The sequence below is a fragment of the Mustela nivalis genome, assembly GCF_964662115.1.
Source record: "Mustela nivalis genome assembly, chromosome: 7".
Taxonomy (NCBI): Eukaryota; Metazoa; Chordata; class Mammalia; order Carnivora; family Mustelidae; genus Mustela; species Mustela nivalis.
The window spans coordinates 116,245,629-116,265,612 of NC_139026.1; the positions used below are offsets into that span (position 1 = coordinate 116,245,629).

At 42.9% G+C, this 19,984-nt stretch overlaps 1 protein-coding gene across 1 annotated transcript; it reads right to left on the minus strand.

Moving 5' to 3' along the window:
* Positions 1-4,209: 4,209 nt before the first annotated feature.
* GJD4 (gap junction protein delta 4) lies at positions 4,210-11,626 on the minus strand. Its single transcript, XM_082740529.1, has 2 exons — positions 8,787-11,626; positions 4,210-6,876 (listed from the first exon to the last, which is right to left on the minus strand). The coding sequence occupies exons 1-2, from the start codon at positions 8,848-8,850 to the stop codon at positions 5,801-5,803; spliced, it is 1,140 nt and encodes a 379-aa protein (XP_082596655.1). The 5' UTR covers positions 8,851-11,626; the 3' UTR covers positions 4,210-5,800.
* Between the last annotated feature and the right edge of the window lie 8,358 nt (positions 11,627-19,984).

Here is a 19,984-nt window from a genome sequence, read left to right on the forward strand (position 1 = left end):
CTCATCCCATACCTTGCACAAGTACCAGACATACAAGAGATGCTCAATAAATACACGGACATAACAAGTTATCTTCAGTATTTACATTTATCTTACTCCAAAAAAAAAAAAAGGTAAAGACTCTTTAATCCACACTTTGATAAATATCATGTGTCTAGGTAGAAAAGTGGCACTTCTTTTTATAGATGAGGAAATGAAGACACAGAGAAAAGTAATGCTCTCAGAGCCCTTAGGTAGTGAGAGAATGGAAAACTTTCCTTGTCCCTGGAGTACAGGTCTTTACTTCTCCCTGAAGAAACACTGTGGGCACACCACAAAATTTGATGAGCTCACTTTAACATGAGACTTTATTTCCTTCAAATGGCGAATCAGAGGCGCACACACCTCTCCTATAAAATTACTGAATTTTCATTTCCAGAGGAAATGGCACTGGGTACGCCTGGTGTAAACTTTAATAATGCTTTAGGCTTTATTCAGATCACATATCCCAGGTAAGGGAGATCAATTTATGGACATTTAAATTGCCTCTCAAATACCACTTCTGAGATCAAAAGCACTTCAACTTTCTAATGCACAAGAAAAGGAGGAAAAATAAATTCTTGAACATAAAATAACATATCATTTCATAAACGAAAGGGGAAAACCTCACGCACTTTTGCAGATTCCTTATTTGACAACTTAAAACCAGAAGGAATTTTTTGTAGCTGTTCAGTACACAGCTGAGGAATCTTATGGGATGAAAGAATATTTGTGTCCTGTTGGCACCCACCACACACCTTCCTGAGTGGTCACACCATAGGGTTTGCAATATTTACTGAATTCCACCATTGTCTGTCTCGACTGTCATCTTTTATTATGAATCTACATCTCAAGCTAAACCTTTGCAGTTAGCGGCCTGATCACGTGAAAAGTCAGGGGAAGGACAATCTGACACTTGTGGGCAAAATAAAGAAATTTAATTAGAAATAAGGAACTGCAACTTAACCCAAAGGGATGACTTGTTGTCTTTTTAACTTATCTCCTTCCCAAGAGGCCAGATTGTCCACAATTTCTTCATTATCCTTAATTTATCACCCCCTCTGTTATCCAAAGTAAACTCATACAATTCCCAGACCTGCTGCTTAGAGTTCCCAAATCCTGCTTTTTCTGGGCAGCTTGACGCAAACAAACATAGGGAAGTATGGAAATAGTCAAGAGGTACCACCAGAAATAAATTAACATTTTTGCATCCATAAATATTGCATCCTAAATATGGTCCAAGAAAGGCCTGTGTTGGTAAGGAAGGCTGTGGGGAAAGGTTGGGAGCATTCCTAGGTCTGTGAACATCTTTCTCCTCATGCAAATATTATACAATCACCAATTCCTGGAGAGACCTGTTTGGTGTGCTCTGTCAAACATGGACTGGTTCACAGCCCAGGGAACACCTTCCTGTGACATACAAGTCTGTCTCAGGGGGCTTCCACACCCACTCTCTCTCATCTGAGCTTCCCAACAAAGCCCACAACATCAGGTTGTCCTTCTAAGTGCCCAGTTCAGCACTGAGAAAATGAAAGTTGACAGGAATTGGAGAAGTTGTTTGAACAGTGGTACTCAAACAGTGACATTTTGCTAGAATTCCTTCCCACCAATTTGCTGACCTGTGACATGATAAGGTTTTTTTAGCTTCACAGAAAGAAACAGAAGAGATTTAATGCTAGGTACAGAGGCGATACTCAGTAAATACTAGTTTATCAACGTAGATTATTGATGTGAAGTCTGATGTCTCAGTCTATTGATAAAACAGTCAGGGGCTGTGTGAGGAACAGGAAGCACCACTAGAGGAGGGGTGGAGGTTTGGAGGGAGAGAAACAGGACCAGTGACACACAGATGACAGCCTAAGGAGTCTTTCAGCTTTAATATGGCCAGGGAAATGAATGGCCAATCAATGTCATGGTCAGGTAGGAACACTCTTTATAATCACTCAGTATTTTAAACATGTCATGCCTCCACCCTGCCTGTCTGGAGAGGGAGGAAACTCTTCTTAATAAATCTAGTTCTTGCATTTGACTTTTTTAATTTCCTGAATTCTCCATGAAACCCATTTCATTCAAGTTCGGCTTATGAGAAAATTAAGTCACTTCTTTCAGTTCTATTGTCTGCCACTCACTCTCTGAGGTTACAACACAGAGAGAAAGTTCCCCAAGGAAAAGATTTGTTCTACGATTGACAGGAGAAAGGAAAAATATATATACATACATTTCCAATGGTCGGGTGGGGGTTGGGGGAGACATCTGTTTGGTTTCTAGGGAACATTTATCCTGCAGCACAACCAAAATGCAGCTGGCAGGATTTACAGGCTCCACAGCTGACCCTGCCCCTGAAACGCCCCGGTTGGGGGGGTGGGAGCAAGGGGACAGCATCTCCTTCGCAAGAAACATTCGGCAAGTCTGTGTCTGAGAAGCCTAGATGCCCCCTGTCTTCATCAGCAAAACACCACCCTCCTCCTCGTTTCTTGCCCGAAACAAAATTTACACTCAGAAAATTCATAATAAGTTCTCACAGTAGATTGTAACATCCTAGAGAAAGGGAGTCACATTTATTAATTCTGTAAATAATACTTTTCTTGAGTAAACACGAGCATAATCTCATTGAGCTTCATGAGCTTGCTTTTGTGTTTGTCTCCGCAGCCAGCCAGCTGCAATACGTGTGGATTCGGAGTTTGGATTCCACCAGTGGGCTCCCGTCACTGCCGGACCACCTGAGAATCACCTGGACGCTAACTGACAAGATTTCTGAATTAAAGTTCCTGGAAAGTTAGACAATATCTAATGACCCTTTCTTACTGAGCAAACACAAAAGAACTCCACTACAACCAGGCACACGGGCAGACTCTTAAGCCAACTAAGATCCCTTCTTATTTAAAATGACTTATTTAGGGGCGCCTGGGTGGCTCAATGGGTTAAGCCGCTGCCTTCGGCTCAGGTCATGATCTCAGGGTCCTGGGATCGAGTCCTGCATCAGGCTCTCTGCTCAGCAGGGAGCCTGCTACCTCCTCTCTCTCTCTGCCTGCCTCTCTGCCTACTTGTGATCTCTCTCTGTCAAAAAATAAATAAAATCTTTAAAAAACAATAAAATAAAATAAAATGACTTATTTAAAATTATTTAAAATTAAAATTATATCATTTTAAATTTTAATTTAATTAATTAATTAATTAAAAATTTAATTAATAATTTAAATCTTATTTAAAATTAAGAGGAGTCCCAAAGTTCAAGGGACTTGGGTTCTAGGTCCAATTCAGTCAGTTCTCTTCAGACTTAGCACCTCCTTTTTCTTCTCTCCAGCCCTAGTACATCCAAGAAACTGAGCTAACACCCTTGCTAAGAACCTTGCATAGCTTCCCCTCCTATGAGACTCATCCTGTCCTGTTCTTACCATTATTTTCAACTTCTCGAAACCCATGCTTAGGCATTTAGCAGAATGTTGTTAAGTGTTAAAATGACAGCTCTACACAGCACACGGCTTCGGCAAATTTCTAAATGTGTGGACCACTAAGGAATCATCCGGTCTATGGTCCTCTTCATGCAGAGAAGGAAACAGACCCAGAGCTATGAAGTGACCTGCCAGGTAGTGTGGATATGGGATGAGAACCCAGGTGTCCTCCCCTCGTGTCCCCACCTCTCCCCTTCTCTCTAGTGCTCAGAGCACCTAGTGCTCTGAACAGTATTTACAGTTTTCCATGAAAGCATTTCCATGAAGTCATTTCTCTAATAGTGGGATTTTGGACATCAGCAGACAGGCAAAAGCAGCCTTTCCTAGTGGCACCCAAATAAAATCACACTATCTTGCAAATCCAAACGTGAGCATAGACTCCAGCAAGAGAAAGAACACAGACATGCTCTGCCCCATTGTCTCTGGGGACATGGCCAAGAGGCAACCTCAGCTCAGCCCTGACCACCTTGCTTTCCCAGCTGCTGTCCAGGTACCCTGCATGGACACACACCACCCCCATGTGTTGAGTAGATTTCATCACTCAGTATTATCAAGGCTAATACTGGGGGCTTGAGAGACCTGTGAAACTTATTTTTAAATAATAATGAAGTGCTAGAGAGTTGTCATATCTCTAAGACTGTACCCAAACTTGGGAGGTCCACCAGAATTGCATGTGGCAAGGCACAAGAACCAAATTTTCCCCTGAATGCTTTAGGAATATTAGACTCAAAAAATCACATTTATTTTTTTAAAAAATCACGTTTATTGAGCACTTGCTATGTACCTGACATTGAACTAAGTATTGAAGAAAGGAGTCTGAATCATGGCTGAATCATGGCTCACTGCTTCCAGTGAATGGAGTCACAGGAGAGATTTACCGCATATATTAAAAACAGGCACATTCATTCAAATAGTTTTATGCCAAAACGAATTTGGGATGATTTAGGTCTTAACCGATTGCTTTGACATCCTGTGGATTTACCAAAAAGGATGTTATTCTGCATCCTGGCAGATGTTTCATTGTCGAAGTTCTTCAGAACTCCATTGGGTTCATGAGTGCATCGGTTCACCTTTTTATTATTTGCTGGAGTGAATGGCAATTCCTTGTCCTTAGCCATTTTGTGTTAAGTGTACCCAGATGGCTCTTCCTCCTCTCTTGATAAGGTAAGCAGGTTTATCCTGCCCCACAGTAGCTCTTTCGGCTACACTGTGTCCATCTGTGTCACAGTTAAAGGCGACCCTAAGTCCCTCACAAAAGTCACCTCTAACTTGAGCAGCTCCTAGACCCAAACCAGAGCAACTAAGTGTAGGGAAGTACTTCTATGAAGCTCATCTCCAGACAGGAGGCAGTTTTCTGTTTCCCAAAAAACAGGAACACAGACTGCAAGGCCACAACACTAACAGCATTTCTCATCTGCTCCACTGGAATATGAAGCCTCTCCAACAAACTTAGCTGTCTGGCTGTCTAAAGGACACAGAAGAAGCCCAGATTGGAATACATGTAACAACTCTACGTCCCCTCACCAACGGCGCAAATGCCTCATCTAGGTCAACTAGAGTTCAATTAAAAATTAAAAATAAAGCAAACAAAAATGTGCTCCCTCACGTCAGTGAGGACCAGCCACTTAGCAAACACACAGGAACATCAAGCACCTGGGAATCCGGCGGTCCTGGGCACCTTATACTCACAAGCAAAAACCATCTAAGGGGCTTCCTCCCAAATCCCCAATTGTTTAGGAGGCATATTTTCCATATTTCTCATTTCTCCTATAACAATGGGAGGTATGATACTACAATTCCATCACAATTAATTTTATTAAAGGCATGGGGAGAAGTTAAACTAGTATCTCTTTATTGATAACATGCATATCAGATGCCTCTTTTATCCAAACAGAAAAACAAAAATAATACTTCATAATAATTCACCGGAAAACATGAAAACATTAATGAGCTCTATTAATGGAAAACAACACACTTAAATTAAGCACATACTATGGTTCAAAAAAATAAATAAATAAAACACAGAGCATGGCATCATCCATCCCCTAACACTCTCCAATTAATCATTTTAGCTTCCAGTCACATTGTCAAAAGCACAATGTGAAGTGCTTTTGTCAAGAGAAATTGTCATCTAAATCAATCTGTGTCTCGAGGAAGTTAGTGTCCCACGACGTCCGTGGGTCCCATGCCTGCTCTCCTTTCTGCCTGCGGATTTCTCCTGGAACCTAGAGGATTAGCTTTCACACAGGCTAAAGCGAGTCTGCATCCTCGTGGGCCACGTGTCTGTTTGGACAGGACAGGGCACCCCGGGGCTGCCTGGCACTCCCTCTTCAGACCCACTCAGACTTTCTGGATCTGGAGTTGGCGAGCCCGTCGGGGGGCGGTAGCTGACTGGATGGATAGCGCCGGCCCAACCGGCTCCGAGACACTAAGAGATGCTCCTCTGACCTTGTGGGACCCTCGACCCTGGGGTCCTGGGAGGCCTCCGCCTGTGCCCTACTCCCAGGCTCTTTGCAAGCCGTGGCCAGCTTCTCGCTGGCAGAGGACAGCACCTCGCTCTCATCTTCATCCGGAAGCCCCATCCGCCCCGACACAGCGGACTTCCCACTGGGGCTGTCGGCACCCTCTGCTCCAGTCCACAGGCCGGGGTGGATGGGCGCCCTCTCCTCCACCCACGCACCACTGCCGGCCATTGGATCTGACCTAGCGCCCAGGCTCCGGGACAGCGGGCGGCCGGCGGTGTGGCCCAGGGGATCCTTGGCGGGGGCCCTGCCCCTACTCGTCCTCCCACGAACGCTGCAGAGGAGGTCAGCCACACTGAGCAACAGGGACAGCGCACTGACCGCCCACATGAAAAGCATCATAATGGACTTCTCCGTGGGCCGGGAGACATAACAGTCCACCACGCTGGTGCAGGGAGCGTGGGTGCAAGAGAATCTCTTGGGGACCAAGAATCCAAAGAGGAGGTAATGCGAGGCACCAAAAGCTGCCTCGGTCAGCACCCGAAGGAAGAGGTGGACGATGTAGCTGGAGGAGAAATCCGGCACTGTCAGGTGGTAGGGCTCCCTGCAGGGCGGAGGGGAGTGCCTGTCCCCAGGGCTCTGGTCACAGGGCTCAGGGCGGGTGGGACCGCCATCTGGCGCACAGAGTCCACGGGTGGCAAGCACGGCACCTCTGTGGAGCACGTAGACACTGAAAATGGCAGAAGGGAGGAGGACGGACACACTCTGGATCAGCCAGAACCGCAGCTGGGACACGGGGGAGAAGATGTCGTAGCAAACATTGGCGCATCCCGGCTGCAGAGTGTTACACACAAACCTCTCCTGCTCATCCTGGTAGACGGGGGAGCCTGCCAAAATGATCACCACCATCCTCAGCAGTACCATGAAGATAAGCCAGATCTTCCCTAGAAAGGAGGAAGCAGGAAGGCACCATCACCAGCATACAAACATATTCCCTTCCAACAACAGTTTTGAAGTATTTACAGGGGTAAGATTGGAGAACTGAGAAGTCAATAAGCATGTATTTTAATCCCGGCAATGGCGGGGGGGGGGGGGGGGGGGGGTTAGTTAACTCATCTGTCAAGTATTTCCAGAGGCTGTGCAATGTGTCAGACACTGTGCGGCGGAACTAGTTGTTTGTAAAATACTTTGAGGCTGACAGGTTTTAAAGAAGTATTAGAATCAAAGATGTTTGATCTGAGTCTACTAGTTCAGACTTTTGGTCCAGACTTTCCTGGACTGAAAGTTCTAGAAAGAAAGTTGAGCTAAGCAAATTAATGATGTAAATAAGATCTTACTCTCTGCAGATAATAAGCTTTCTAAAGAATGTTAGCACATTTGTGTAACCGTGTGTAGCAAATACAAGCTACTAATTATAGTTCAGTCATCTTTATTTTGGTCCAGAAGATCTTCATTTAATTGTTACTTTATGGTCCTTGAAATCAGATTTCCTTAACGACATTCAACTTTTCAGATTTTTCAGTGATTCAGAATTTATTTTCTTTTATTACAGTTATTATGAAATAATGATGTTCCTCTTTCTTCAATTTATCTAATTTATGAATAAATTAGATTAACCTAGGAAGTCAAAATAACATCAAAGTCCTATTTTCATGTTGCAGGTTAACTCTTTTGGAACATGGCCAAGGCTCAGTTAAAATAATCTGTAAATATTTTGTGACACGATACAGAAAACATCACCTGACAGCAGAAAAAAACCCTATCATAAATAAAGGCAGTTAAGCTCAAAGAATAGCATTATGTGATCAAGTCATTGACTCAAATTTGTAAGACCAAGTTGATTTTGTTTAAATTCTACAAAATAGGGGCGCCTGGGTGGCTCAGTGGGTTAAGCCTCTGCCTTCGGCCCAGGTCATGGTCTTAGGGTCCTGGAATCGAGCCCCGAATCCGGCTCTCTGCTCAGCAGGGAGCCTGCTTCCCTTCCTCTCTATCTCTGCCTGCCTCTCTGCCTACTTATGATCTCTGTCTGTCAAATAAATAAATAAAATCTTTAATAAATAAATAAATAAATTCTACAAAATGATGAGTAAGAAAAATTTCAGCCACATCATAGGCATATTGTAATCCTTTTCTCAAGGTGTTTTTTTTTTTAATGTTTTATTGTATTATTTTGATAGACCAAGATAGTAAGAGAGCACAAGCAGGGGGAGCGGAAGGCAGAAGGAGACGCAGACTCTCCATTGGGCAGGGAGCCTGATGTGGAGCTCAATCCTAGGATCCCAGGAGCTCAATCCTAGAACCCTAGGGATTGTGACCAGAGCTCAACCGACTAAGCCACACAGGTGCCCCTTCTCAAGTCTTTTTTCTAAGATATCCATACTTCTCTAAAAATTTGACACATCTGCCTCAAACTCAGAAATATTTATTACTTTCTTTTTAAAAAAAAAAAAAATAAATAAACTAAAATTTGGATTTGGCTGAAACTGCACAAGAGAAATGACTAATCCTTGCAAGTTAAGGTTCAAGGAAAAAGATGCACAAAAAGGAAGTGTAATCAAGGCATTGATTTCTCATTAATTTTTACTACATTGTTCCTTCTCCTGATCAGGTAGTCAGAGAAAAGTTACTCAAAGATACTCCTTCCACTTGCTTCAGTCTTTGGGCTCAGCACCCAAGTATCAGTGAGAAAGCCCCCAGGAGAGAACACACACACCCAAGACTTCCTTAAATGGTGGTGGGACTGGGGAGTCATAAAGCTTGAGTACACAGCTCCCTTTCTTCCAGCAACAAACAGGCCAGGCAAAGTGATAAAAACAAAAATACAAGAGCTTTGGAGCTGTTTCCTTACACTCACCCACAATGGTCATGTTGCAGTTTACGGTGATAAGAAGGAATCCCAGCAGATCCAGACGTTCCATCTTTCCCAAGTGTTGCAGACCCAAGGCTGCTGGAGACGTCGGAAGGCTGTATTATTCTCCAAGAAGGTGGCAAATCTTTGCAGGAATAAATGTATCTTCTCTACAAAAGACTTAAAGGTGAGAGCTGCAAATATAAATGGAAAGCTTCGAGCTCAGGAATGGGAGGTCAGTTTTCTATCTCTGAGCTGAGACGGCCCTGAGCTGTTTGCCTTTGAGGCAAAGCATTCTTGACAACTGCAGTGACCAGAAGACAGCAAGAGTCATCTCTCATTGTAGGCTATTCTTACCCTCTTGAGACATTCCAGGCCTGTGGCAGTGCTCACATGTCTTTACCAGGAGAGCCAGATGCTTCAGGATATAATAGAAGTGACTACATTTAACCCAAGAAAGAAAAAGTTCTGTCAACTAGCCAAGGACTCTTCTCTACTAAAAAGATGTTTCCTCCTTGCAAATATTTCCACAACCACTTCACTAATTGAAAAAGAACTGAAATGTTCATGTTTTGTCTTCTCTATGAAGCATAGACTTCCTGTATCATGGACGAAAGCATAAATCTGCATCTTAGACATGTGTCCCAACTTTAGGCTGTGCCTCCGTTATTCCCTAGCTATTTCCTGTCTAGGTGAGTGACAAGAGGTTCCCTGGGGAAGTCACCGAATCTCTCCACATATTTTCACCTTGCATGAGGGAGAATCATGCTGTTCCAGTCCGGGCTTGTGAGAGGCAAACACAAAATGATGATGTTAAGAGTTCCTGGCATGGAATGAGTGTATAACAACTCAAATCAGTGGAATTTCAATCCCTAACTGGTCCACCAGACCTTCATAGATTGCATCTTCCTTTTGTATCTCTCAGCCCCATCTAGCCCAGGGCTGCTCCCATTGAATCAGTTTAATAAATGTCCATTAAATTTGTAATAAAGTATCACTGCCTGGCCCTGCTGACATCAATCACAGTTGCATCAAAATCCTCTCGTGGCTGTCACCTTTATATCTAGGAAGAACCCATCCTGCAAGGCTGGGGATCTATCATCAGGGTGGAAATTGTGAACTTTAAAAGGAATGATTTCAATTTTCCATGAAAGCTATTCTTTTATTCCCATCTTTTCTTCATTTCTGATCTATTCTTGACTTTAGTAATATCCCTAAAAAGATTCCCAGAAGAGGAGTACAACAAAGGTCCTTTCATCTTTATTCACATGACACGTTTCCATCCACAGAAAACATTTTGACCCCCTTGAAAGGCACAGTAGTTTTGTTATATTTTAGTCAAATGCTTCAACATGAACAATGAAATTTAGAGAAACTGTGGTTAAGCAAAAAAATATTGAAATAGCCATATGGTTCAAGTATAAAATAAGGGAAAATATCTTTCCTTATTAATAGACTGTTCATGATACTGGCTTAAAATTTGAAATATCAGGAAAGCGATTTCTGAATTTTGCTGTGTGATTATAAATAGTCCATTCTGAACATGGAATAAAAGGGAATTTTGCGACCTAGAGTAAATTGCTACAGCTTTTCAGGCCTCAGTTTTCTCATCAGTAAAGTAGAAAAAAATGTGTCTTCTGCATACACAGAGTGGCTGTGATATGAAAATGAGATTTAGACATGAAAATGATTTTAAAATATAATGGGTTACATGTGCATCTCAGGGTCTACTCCTCTGGGCTCCCATTCTTGGTCTATCCCTTTGCTCCCACAGCATCTTCTGAACCAGTAATGCTGCCTGTTCTCTCTTCACCTTAATCTATTCTGCTCTTGCTTCTCTAAGTCCATACCATCTCCATTCCTTGTCTTTTTTCCTACTAAAGGGTATTTTTGTTCTGCCTGGATATTTAAATCCCAGTAGTTGCAAGAAGATGGGGACACAAGAGAAGGGGGATATGGCTGGAGCATCAAACATATGGCTCTCTATACAATTAGCCCAGTCCCCCATCCCAGCCTCCATGGCCTCCCAGACCTGGCACCCATGGCCTGTGTGGGTGCTGGTGGACATGGATGTCATGCTGGCCAACTTCAAGGCCAGCCTCCTGTGGGGCTTCTCCTACAGCCTCCTAGGGGAGCCACAGGTGGCACTGGAAATGCAACTTGGATTCCCTCAACCAAGAGCAGTACTGAGCCCTTTGGCTGGAGCCAGCAGACAAAGTGGCAAATGACTGAAACCCAAGGCTTTTTCCTAGACTTGGAGCCAATCTCTGAAGCCTTGGAAACCATGCAGGAGATGAACATGCTGGACACTGAAGCCTTCATCTGCAACAGCCCTCTGATAAAGTATGAATTGGGTGAGAAGTACCACTGGGTGGACAATCAGCTGGGGCCTCAGTCTGAGAGTGAGATAGCCTGATGAGGGACAAGAGCATAGTCTTCGGGGACCTGGTTGTTGGTAACAAAGACATCATTCAAAGCCAAGAGTGACACATGTTTAAGACCCCAGTCTGGGAGCACATCTTGTTCACCTGCTGCCATACCAGGATCTAGCCCTACCCCCTCACAAGGAGACAGTTGCTCTCCTGGAGTAACAGTTGGAGGCAGATCATAGACAGCAAGCAAGGGGACAGTGGATGGTAGTTGAAGGAAAGAAAGAAAGGTTGACAGGCAACCCCAGAAGAGCTTAATGAGAGGGAAGTGTCATGGTGGTAGCTCGCAGCACCTGTGGAACAGGGAGACATAGTAACCTCCATTCTCACAAGCCAGCCACCTGGAACCTCACAAGGTGGTGGGCAAGGAAACATGGTGGGAAACTCACTCAGGAACATTTTTAATAAAACACTTGGGCTCAAAAAAAAAAAAAAATCCCAGAATCAATAGGAAGGTTTCTATTTGTGTGGCTGTAGAGTGAAGAAAAGCTTTGGGGAGTGCTGTGTTCAATTCAATGGAAAAGAAATCTAGTGGGAGTCAGGGACATGAATATGACTGAACTGCACAATATGGCTCCTGGGATTTGTCCACAAAAGAACTGAGGAAAAAGGAAAGAGAACATCAGAACCATATGCTACCCAGCTTTGGCTTCCCTCCCTCCTGCTTAATGACATTGCAATTATTTAGGCCTGAGTTTTACTATCTATAAATTAGAGATGATACTTAGTTTTTAGAGTTGTTGAGAAGTAGTTAGTTTAAATGAGGTTCTAGCACATTATTTGGCCTGTAGGAGGCTCTCAATAAATAACTACAGTCATTTCTCATTATTCATGGTATTTGCATTGCATAAGTTGCCACAAAAACTGAATTAGAGATTGCTGGGGACTCCTAGGGGAAACACGGAATTGGTCTGGTCACAACATTTTAGTCAATCAATACATAACCTTGTTTTATGTGTGCTTCTGTTAAACATACCTTATTTAACATGTATGGTTTTTTAAATTTTTTTTTTTTATTTTCAGCGTAGCAGTATTCTTTGTTTTTGCCCCACACCCAGTGCTCCATGCAATCCCTGCCCTCTCCAGCACCCACCACCTGGTTCCTCCAACCTCCCACCCCTGCCCCTTCAAAACCCTCAGATTGTTTTTCAGAGTCCATAGTCTCTCATGGTTCACCTCCCCTTCCAATTCCCCTCAACTCCCTTCTCCTCTCTAACTCCCCTTGTCCTCCAGGCTATTTGTTAAGCTCCACACATAAATGAAACCATATGATAATTGACTCTCTCTGCTTGACTTATTTCACTCAGCATAATCTCTTCCAGTCCCATCCATGTTGCTACAAAAGTTGGGTATTCGTCCTTTCTGATAGAGGCATTATACTCCATAGTGTGTATGGAACACATCTTCCTTATCCATTCGTCCATTGAAGGGCATCTTGGTTCTTTCCACAGTTTGGCGACCATGGCCATTGCTGCTATAAACATTGGGGTACAGATGGCTCTTCTTTTCACTACATCTGTATTTTGGGGGGAAATACCCAGGAGTGCAATTGCAGGGTCATAGGGAAGTTCTATTTTTAATTTCTTGAGGAATCTCCACACTGTTCTCTAAAGAGGCTGCACCAACTTGCATTCCCACCAACAGTGGAAGAGGGTTCCCCTTTCTCCACATCCCCTCCAACACATGTTGTTTCCTGTCTTGCTAATTTGGGCCATTCTAACTGGTGTAAGGTGGTATCTCAATGTGGCTTTAATTTGAAACTCCCTGATGGCTAGTGATGATGAACATTTTTTCATGTGTCTGATAGCCATTTGTATGTCTTCATTGGAGAAGTGTCTGTTCATATCTTCTGCCCATGTTTTTATATGATTGTCTGTTTTTTGTGTGTTGAGTTTGTATGGAATCAGAAGAGACGCCGAATCGCTAAGGAAACAAAAATAAAACTGGGGCATCACATTACCTGATTTCAAGCTTTAATACAAAGCTGTGATCACCAAGACAGCATGGTACTGGCATAAAAACAGACACATATAGACCAGTGGAACAGAGTAGAGATCCCAGATATGGACCCTCAACTCTATGAGCAAATAATCTTCAACAAAATAGGAAAAAATATACAGTGGAAAAAAGACAGTCTCTTCAATAAATGGTGCTGGGAAAACTGGACAGCTATATGTAGAAGAATGAAACTCGACCATTCTCTTCCACCGTACACAAAGATAAACTCAAAATGGATAAAAGACCTCAACGTAAGACAGGAATCCATCAGAACCCTAGAGTAGAATATAGGCAGTAACCTCTTCGATATCAGCCCCAGCAACTTCTTTCAAGATACGTCTCCAAAAGCAAAGGAAACAAAAGCAAAGATGAACTTTTGGGACTTCAAGTTCAAAAGCTTCTGCATAGCAAAGAAAACAGTCAAAAAAACAAAGAGGTAACCCATGGAATGGGAGAAGATATTTGCAAATGACAGTACAGACAAAAGGTTGATATCCAGGATCTATAAAGAACTCATCAAACTTAACATGTATGTTTTCTATATATGTCTCATTAACACTGACCTCACAGCCTATAGTGCTGTAACTCATGCCTGAATGAAACTCAACACGTGTTTTCTCTGTGAGGCACATCACAGGCTTCTTGCTCTCAGGAACATTAGCATGTCAGCACTGTTTTGGGGGGTACTTTAAACAGCACAATCACCAACAAAAAACACAAAAGTCTGAGGGGCACCTGGGTGGCTCAGTTAGTTGAGCATCTGCCTTTGGGTCAGGTCATGATCTCAGGATCCTAGGATCCAGCTGCATGCCAGGCTCCCTGATCAGCTGGAAGCCTGCTTCTCCCTCTCCCTCTGTCTGCTGCTCCCCCTGCCTGTGCTCGCTGGCTGTCAAATAAATAAACAAGCATGTATATATTTTATATAACATATACATAAAATATATATACTTTTTATATAATATATTAAATACATATAATATATAATATGTATATTATATTTTTTAAATATATGTTTTTTTAAAAGAAACAAAAATTGGAAAAAAACAGCACTAAGAAGACCTACTCCCCCCCCCCACCACCACCACCAAAGGCTTGTTTACAGTTCCTGAAAGGAGAAGGCAGCTCATCAACATGTTCCACCTCAGCTGGGAATGCCCAGGCTGATTGAAGAAGTCTGCAGTACTCTGTGCATGTCCACAAATACCATGACAGCCCACAGGTAGAGATTCTGGGTTTACAAAAACAGCTAGCAGTTAGGCAAATTTGCAAATACAGAGCCCATGAATAATGAGGATTGACTAATAATAGGGACTTAACTAGAGGGAAGAGAAACGGAAGCTGATAAAGTGTGGATTCAGGGAGGGTGGAGTTATGATAGTGGAGGGAGGACTCAAGACAGACCCCACCCACTCCCAGTCCTACTTCAGTCAGAACCCTTCCACGTCTCCCTTCATTATATTTATGTTTTGGCCAAGATCCCCCTTTAATAAAGGAATGTGCCTCTAAAAAGAGATGTTAGGAATGTGGATTTTGTGAAAATAAGGATGGAAGGCAGCCTAATATCAACGTTTAGAACACAAGTTCTGGAGCCTGATGAGCTAGTTGAATATTCTAGTTTCTTGACCATGTGACCTTGGGAAGTTACTTTCCTCAGTTTCCTCCCTGTAAAAGCACATTATCTAACCCCTACCCTGGAATGATCGTGAAGAACTGATGAGAGAATACGTGAAGCACAGAGAACAGCGTCCAGCCAATGATGTGTACTCAAACTATTCGTCCTTCGTCTTATCACCCCAAGAATGAGGTGCAAGTGAAGGTGGGGGTCTTGCACTGGCTTCTTCTCCTGAGGATGGGTGCCCCAGGACTCTGAGAAGCCAGCCGAGAACCCTGGCATGGCAGGAGGAGGCTCAAACTGACAAATGGTTACTAGGGAAATAGAATTCGTCTTCTGGAAGGCTTGGAAATGATGGCATCTGTTTTATTTTGCTGTGTGTGTGTGTGTGTGTGTGTGTGTGTGTGTGTGCGCGTGTGTATGTGTTTAAGGAATAGATAGATAAATAGATAATTTGGGAAATGAAGGTTTTCATCATTTCAGGATTTAGATGACTTTTTCAGGACTGGATAGAAATCAGAGGTTCAGCACCAGCACAACAGACTAATTATGCCAGCAGATACATTTCATGTGCACATGTAAATCCAGTAACAATTTATGATAACCACTTACTCTTCTGGCAATATAAGCCTAGGTAATCTAGGGTGAACCAGCTTTATGCAGACCTTCTGCCACCCAAACCCACACACTTTCCCACACCAGACTTACAGCTAAAAATTAATGATCTAGGCTATAAGAGACCCCAAAGAAAAGGTACAAGGTGGGAATTTTCTTTCCTTGAGGAATTTTCTCTCCCTGTGGTCTAAGAGCTGTGGTCTAAGACTGTATCTTCAACTCCAGTTCAACTCAACTTCATGGCTTTTAGAAACCAAGACAGATATCTTCTTTCTACCAAGCTGACATTGACAGTGTCCCATGGAATTTGTTTTTGTAGCACTTAGACTGATTCTTATAAGCAGAGAGGTATGACTTGTCTGGCAAAGGAGGAAAAATATTTCAGGTCAGATTTTTTTTGTGAAGAAAGTGGAAGTCTCCATCATAAGCTTGCTTTATATTCACACGTCTTTTGTTAGCCCTTTGAGGGCTGAGTGCTGTGGTTTAAATATTTGTGTCCCCCCAAAATTCACATGTTGAAATCCTAACCCCCAAGATGATAGTATTAGGAGCAGACATAGCAAAAAGAATGGCCTTCTCTGAGCCAGAAGCTTTCCTAACTAGACACCAAATTTGCCAGCACCTTGATCTTGGACTTCAGCCTCCACAACTGTGAGAAAAAAATTTCTATTGTTATAAGCTACCTAGTCTATGGTATTATTTGTTACAGCTGCCCAAATGGACCAACACATTGTCATGTCAGCTGAAATCAAATCCCATAGATTTTCTCCCCCTCCAGGCAGGAAGGAGCATCCTGTCCTCATTACTGGTACTATCACTGCCCTTTGAACTTAGTGATGGCTTTCAAAACATTGTTGATAGTGTGATGAATACAGGTAAGTCAATAACTACTGAGCACCAACTTTGTCTAAGGCCTATCCTAGGCATTGAGGAAATGGCAGAGAATGAAACAGACAGACATTTCTGCCCTCTGACCTTGTTGAACTTACATTCAAGTGGAAAGAAAAAAACAAAAAACCAAAATCAATATCTTTGGCAAAATGAATTATTAATTAGATGGTGATTAATGCTAAGGAGAAGAATAATGCAGAGAAGGAAGTAGAGGATGTCAAGTTTAGAGGCGTGACAGCCTCCTTAAGAGCCCATCTGAAAAGAGACTGAAGCCGGTAAAGGAGGGAACACATGGATATCCTGATCCACAAGACCTTCTGGATTGATTCCTATTCTTTCTACTCTTCATGGGCTTACACTATAGAGCACATTTTGAGAGTTTCTAAATGTCAAAAAACCCTTTATAGGGCATGCATATGGACCATATTACCTAGTGCAAACTCCCAGGAACATCATTTACCAGCTCAGTCACAGGTTGAAGCACTAGAGCCACCCTATAGAGCAGGGACCAGGCACAGAGTTGAACTGTTTCCCGCTGTCCACGCCATTTCCTCATATGGCCACCACAGGTGTCCAGCAAGGTCTGTACTCACGGCAGATAGGCCTATTCCTTTCACTGGTGGCATTGTGTGTGTGTTTTCAGGTAGAGTCAAATCAGTTAAAAATTATTCATCAAGGGCGCCTGGGTGGTTCAGTGGGTTAAGCCTCTGCCTTTGGCTCAGGTCATGATCTCAGGGTCCTGGGATCGAGTCCCGCATCGGGCTCTCTGCTCAGCAGGGAGCCTGCTTCCTCCTCTCTCTCTGTCTGCCTCTCTGCCTGCTTGTGATCTCTGTCTATCAAATAAATAAATAAAATCTTTAAAAAAAATTGATTCATCAAAGCAGTTGCTAGTAGACAAAAGAGAGAGATGGCAGACTTTAGGGTTAGTATGAATGGACACAGTCCTGGTCCCATGCACTTACCAGCATTTGGCCTTGAACAAATATCAACTTACCTGAGGTGGTTGTGTTATCTTCAAAAGGGAGATGATGATACCTATTTCAGGGAGTTGAGGATTCATTCATTTCAAATGTATTGAGCACCCACTAAGAACTCAGCCAAGTTTTGAGAATGCGGTCAAGCAAAAGCTAAAGGGCTCTTGCCTGTGGCAGAAAGATAATTTTAAGGTACAACAAATGAGGAGTTCTCAGGAGGCTCAGTCAGTTAAGCATCTGCCTTTGGCTCAGGTCATGATCCCGGGGTCCTGGGATCAAGACCTGCATTGGGCTCCCTGCTCAGCGGGAAGGGTGCTTATCCCTATCTCTGTGCAGTTTTCCCTGCTTGTGCCCTCTCGCTCTCTCTCTGTCAAATAAATAAACTCTTAAAAAATAAAATTCAATAAGTGAGCACTTACAGTAAAGTGTGAGGGATAGAGCATAAGGAAAGTATGGGGTGCTGCTTTGTGGGAACATGTGAAGGAGCACATGCTCACGGGACCATTAGAGAGGAGTCTTTCTGGAAGAATCTAGTCTCATAGCATCTGAGGGCAAGTTAAGAGGCAGGCACCAAATTCCTTCCTGATTTCAAGATTTGCCTTTATTATTTTGGAAAAGGAAGTGGAAAGTTGAAAAATAAAAGTGATACTATTAGCAATCCTAAGTAAATATCTCATCAACTTCACAGATCTGAGGAGTCACTGATCAGATCCAAAGGGGCAAATCTTTGGCCGCAGCAAAAAACTAATTATACTTAAGGTAGTCAACTCCGTGTTCAGTCTAGAAAGGAAAGGAAAAAATTACAATTGCATCATAAACAAAATGTCTCAGGACAAATTCTTCAGAAATAGTAAGATGATATTAGTCTCCCCCATATTTCATTCAGTGGGAGTTTTCAGAACTGCATTATGTGGGAAAATAGGAGACTGTCAGTTCAGCTCCATTCTGGATATCACCTAGAGGGTTTCACCTCAAACTCACATGTCTAACCGAACATGCTGCTCTTTTTCCTATGTTCTCTCTCTAGCTGAATGACACCAAGATGCACCACACCCAAGGCAAAATCGCAGCATTCAACTTGCTTTAAACACTTCTTTAAAAATTTTATTGCTTAATGTGCTTTAAGATCTCCGCATTGCCTCCAGGATGGTGTTAAGCAGAGCTCACCAAGCCCTGCAAGACCTGGCCTCTCATCTCCCCAGCTCAGCATTCTCCCCACCCAAAGACCTGAATTTCTTGCAGCTCCCCTGACCTGTGTGACCTCAGAGACCTGCCACAGCTGTTTCCTGCATATAGGGCACCTTACCTTCCCTGTAGCTGACTTCCAGAGACTTCCTTCTCCTCCGCCCAAGACCAGGTTAGGTGTCCTCACTCGTGCTCACATAGCATCCTCTGCTTATTCCCGTGTCATGCAACCCTGGGCAGTATCGATTGTGTATGGTCCCTGACCAGCCTCTCTGCCTCAGCACCTCAGTCCCCTCAAGATCACAGCTAGACTCCAGTTCTCCTCACTGTTCCACAATCTTCCTTTACACTCTTTGCTTCTCACCTGAGCATCGGTTCAACTTAGCAATCAAGGGTAGAAAGAATACAATAGACAAATACGGATTTGAATCTTAGACATATCACTTACTCTGAGTCTTATTTCCTCCACTGTAAAACAGGGATCATAATGGCACCTACCTCTTAGATTGTTAAGAGAATTAAACAAGATACAACATATATGTGCCTAGCACAGTGGAAACATTCAATAAATAGTAGCTAGAATTAAGGTCACTTTGTTTTGTATCTCCTACGTCTTTAACCTCATTTTTTTTTTCTTTTTCTTTTTTCCTTTTTTTTTCTTTTCCTTAATAAAGGGCTGGCCTTTTTATGGTGAACCAGCTAGAGGGGTTCTTTCTCTTTGCTCAATGAACAGGGCAGTCACAGCACACCAGCAGCACTTTGAACACTTCCTGACTCAGTTTTCCTTGGGGATTAGACATTTGTCATCAACGATTTCCCCCCAACTTTTCTATGTGGAAGGAAGGGAGGAAGACACTGGGTGACTGTGATGTTAAGTGAGTTCAGTGTTCGATAAATAAAGAATAAAGCAGTCCATGTCCCCCACCCCCCATTCCGTGTTTCTCTCTGCCTGTTCTCTACTATGAAATACTAGAAGGGGGAATGAAGGAATTTGATCTATTTTAAAACTCACAACTGTTAAATGCTAACGCTCCAAATATTCACAACCTCTTTGATTTGCAACGAATGATTAGCCTGTTTGTTACAAATGAAGGATATATTCAGAAGCCCTAGACAGTGGTGTCTCAAAGAGCAGGCGACAATTTGTCTCTGAGCCAATATCCTACCCGGCACACCAGCAATTTGAGAGACAGGGGATCTCCTCAGGCAGTCTTTTTAACTCAAGTTTTCTCTTAAGGAACAAAATGAAAAGAAGGTAGAGAGTACCCATTTCATTTGCTGCGAGGCAGTTGGTACAGCCAGGACCTCCACAGAAACTAGCCATGCAATTACGAAGCTCCATTTCCATATGAAAGCAAAGACAAACAACAAAGCAGAAAAATTAAGTGTGAGGAAAATGGACAAGGGTTTTAAAATAGAGTGACTGGGTGATAATGCAGAGTTGGATCAGGCAGCGTCGACCGTCAAGAATATCACTTTTATATCTAAGAGTGTGATTTG

Coding starts and splice junctions, on each gene's coding strand:
- GJD4 (XM_082740529.1), bottom strand. CDS start 8,850: ATGGAACGTCTGGATCTGCTGGGATTCCTTCTTATCACCGTAAACTGC. Junction 6,877..8,786: donor CTGCAACATGACCATTGTGG/GTGAGTGTAAGG, acceptor CCTCCTTTCTAG/GGAAGATCTGGCTTATCTTC.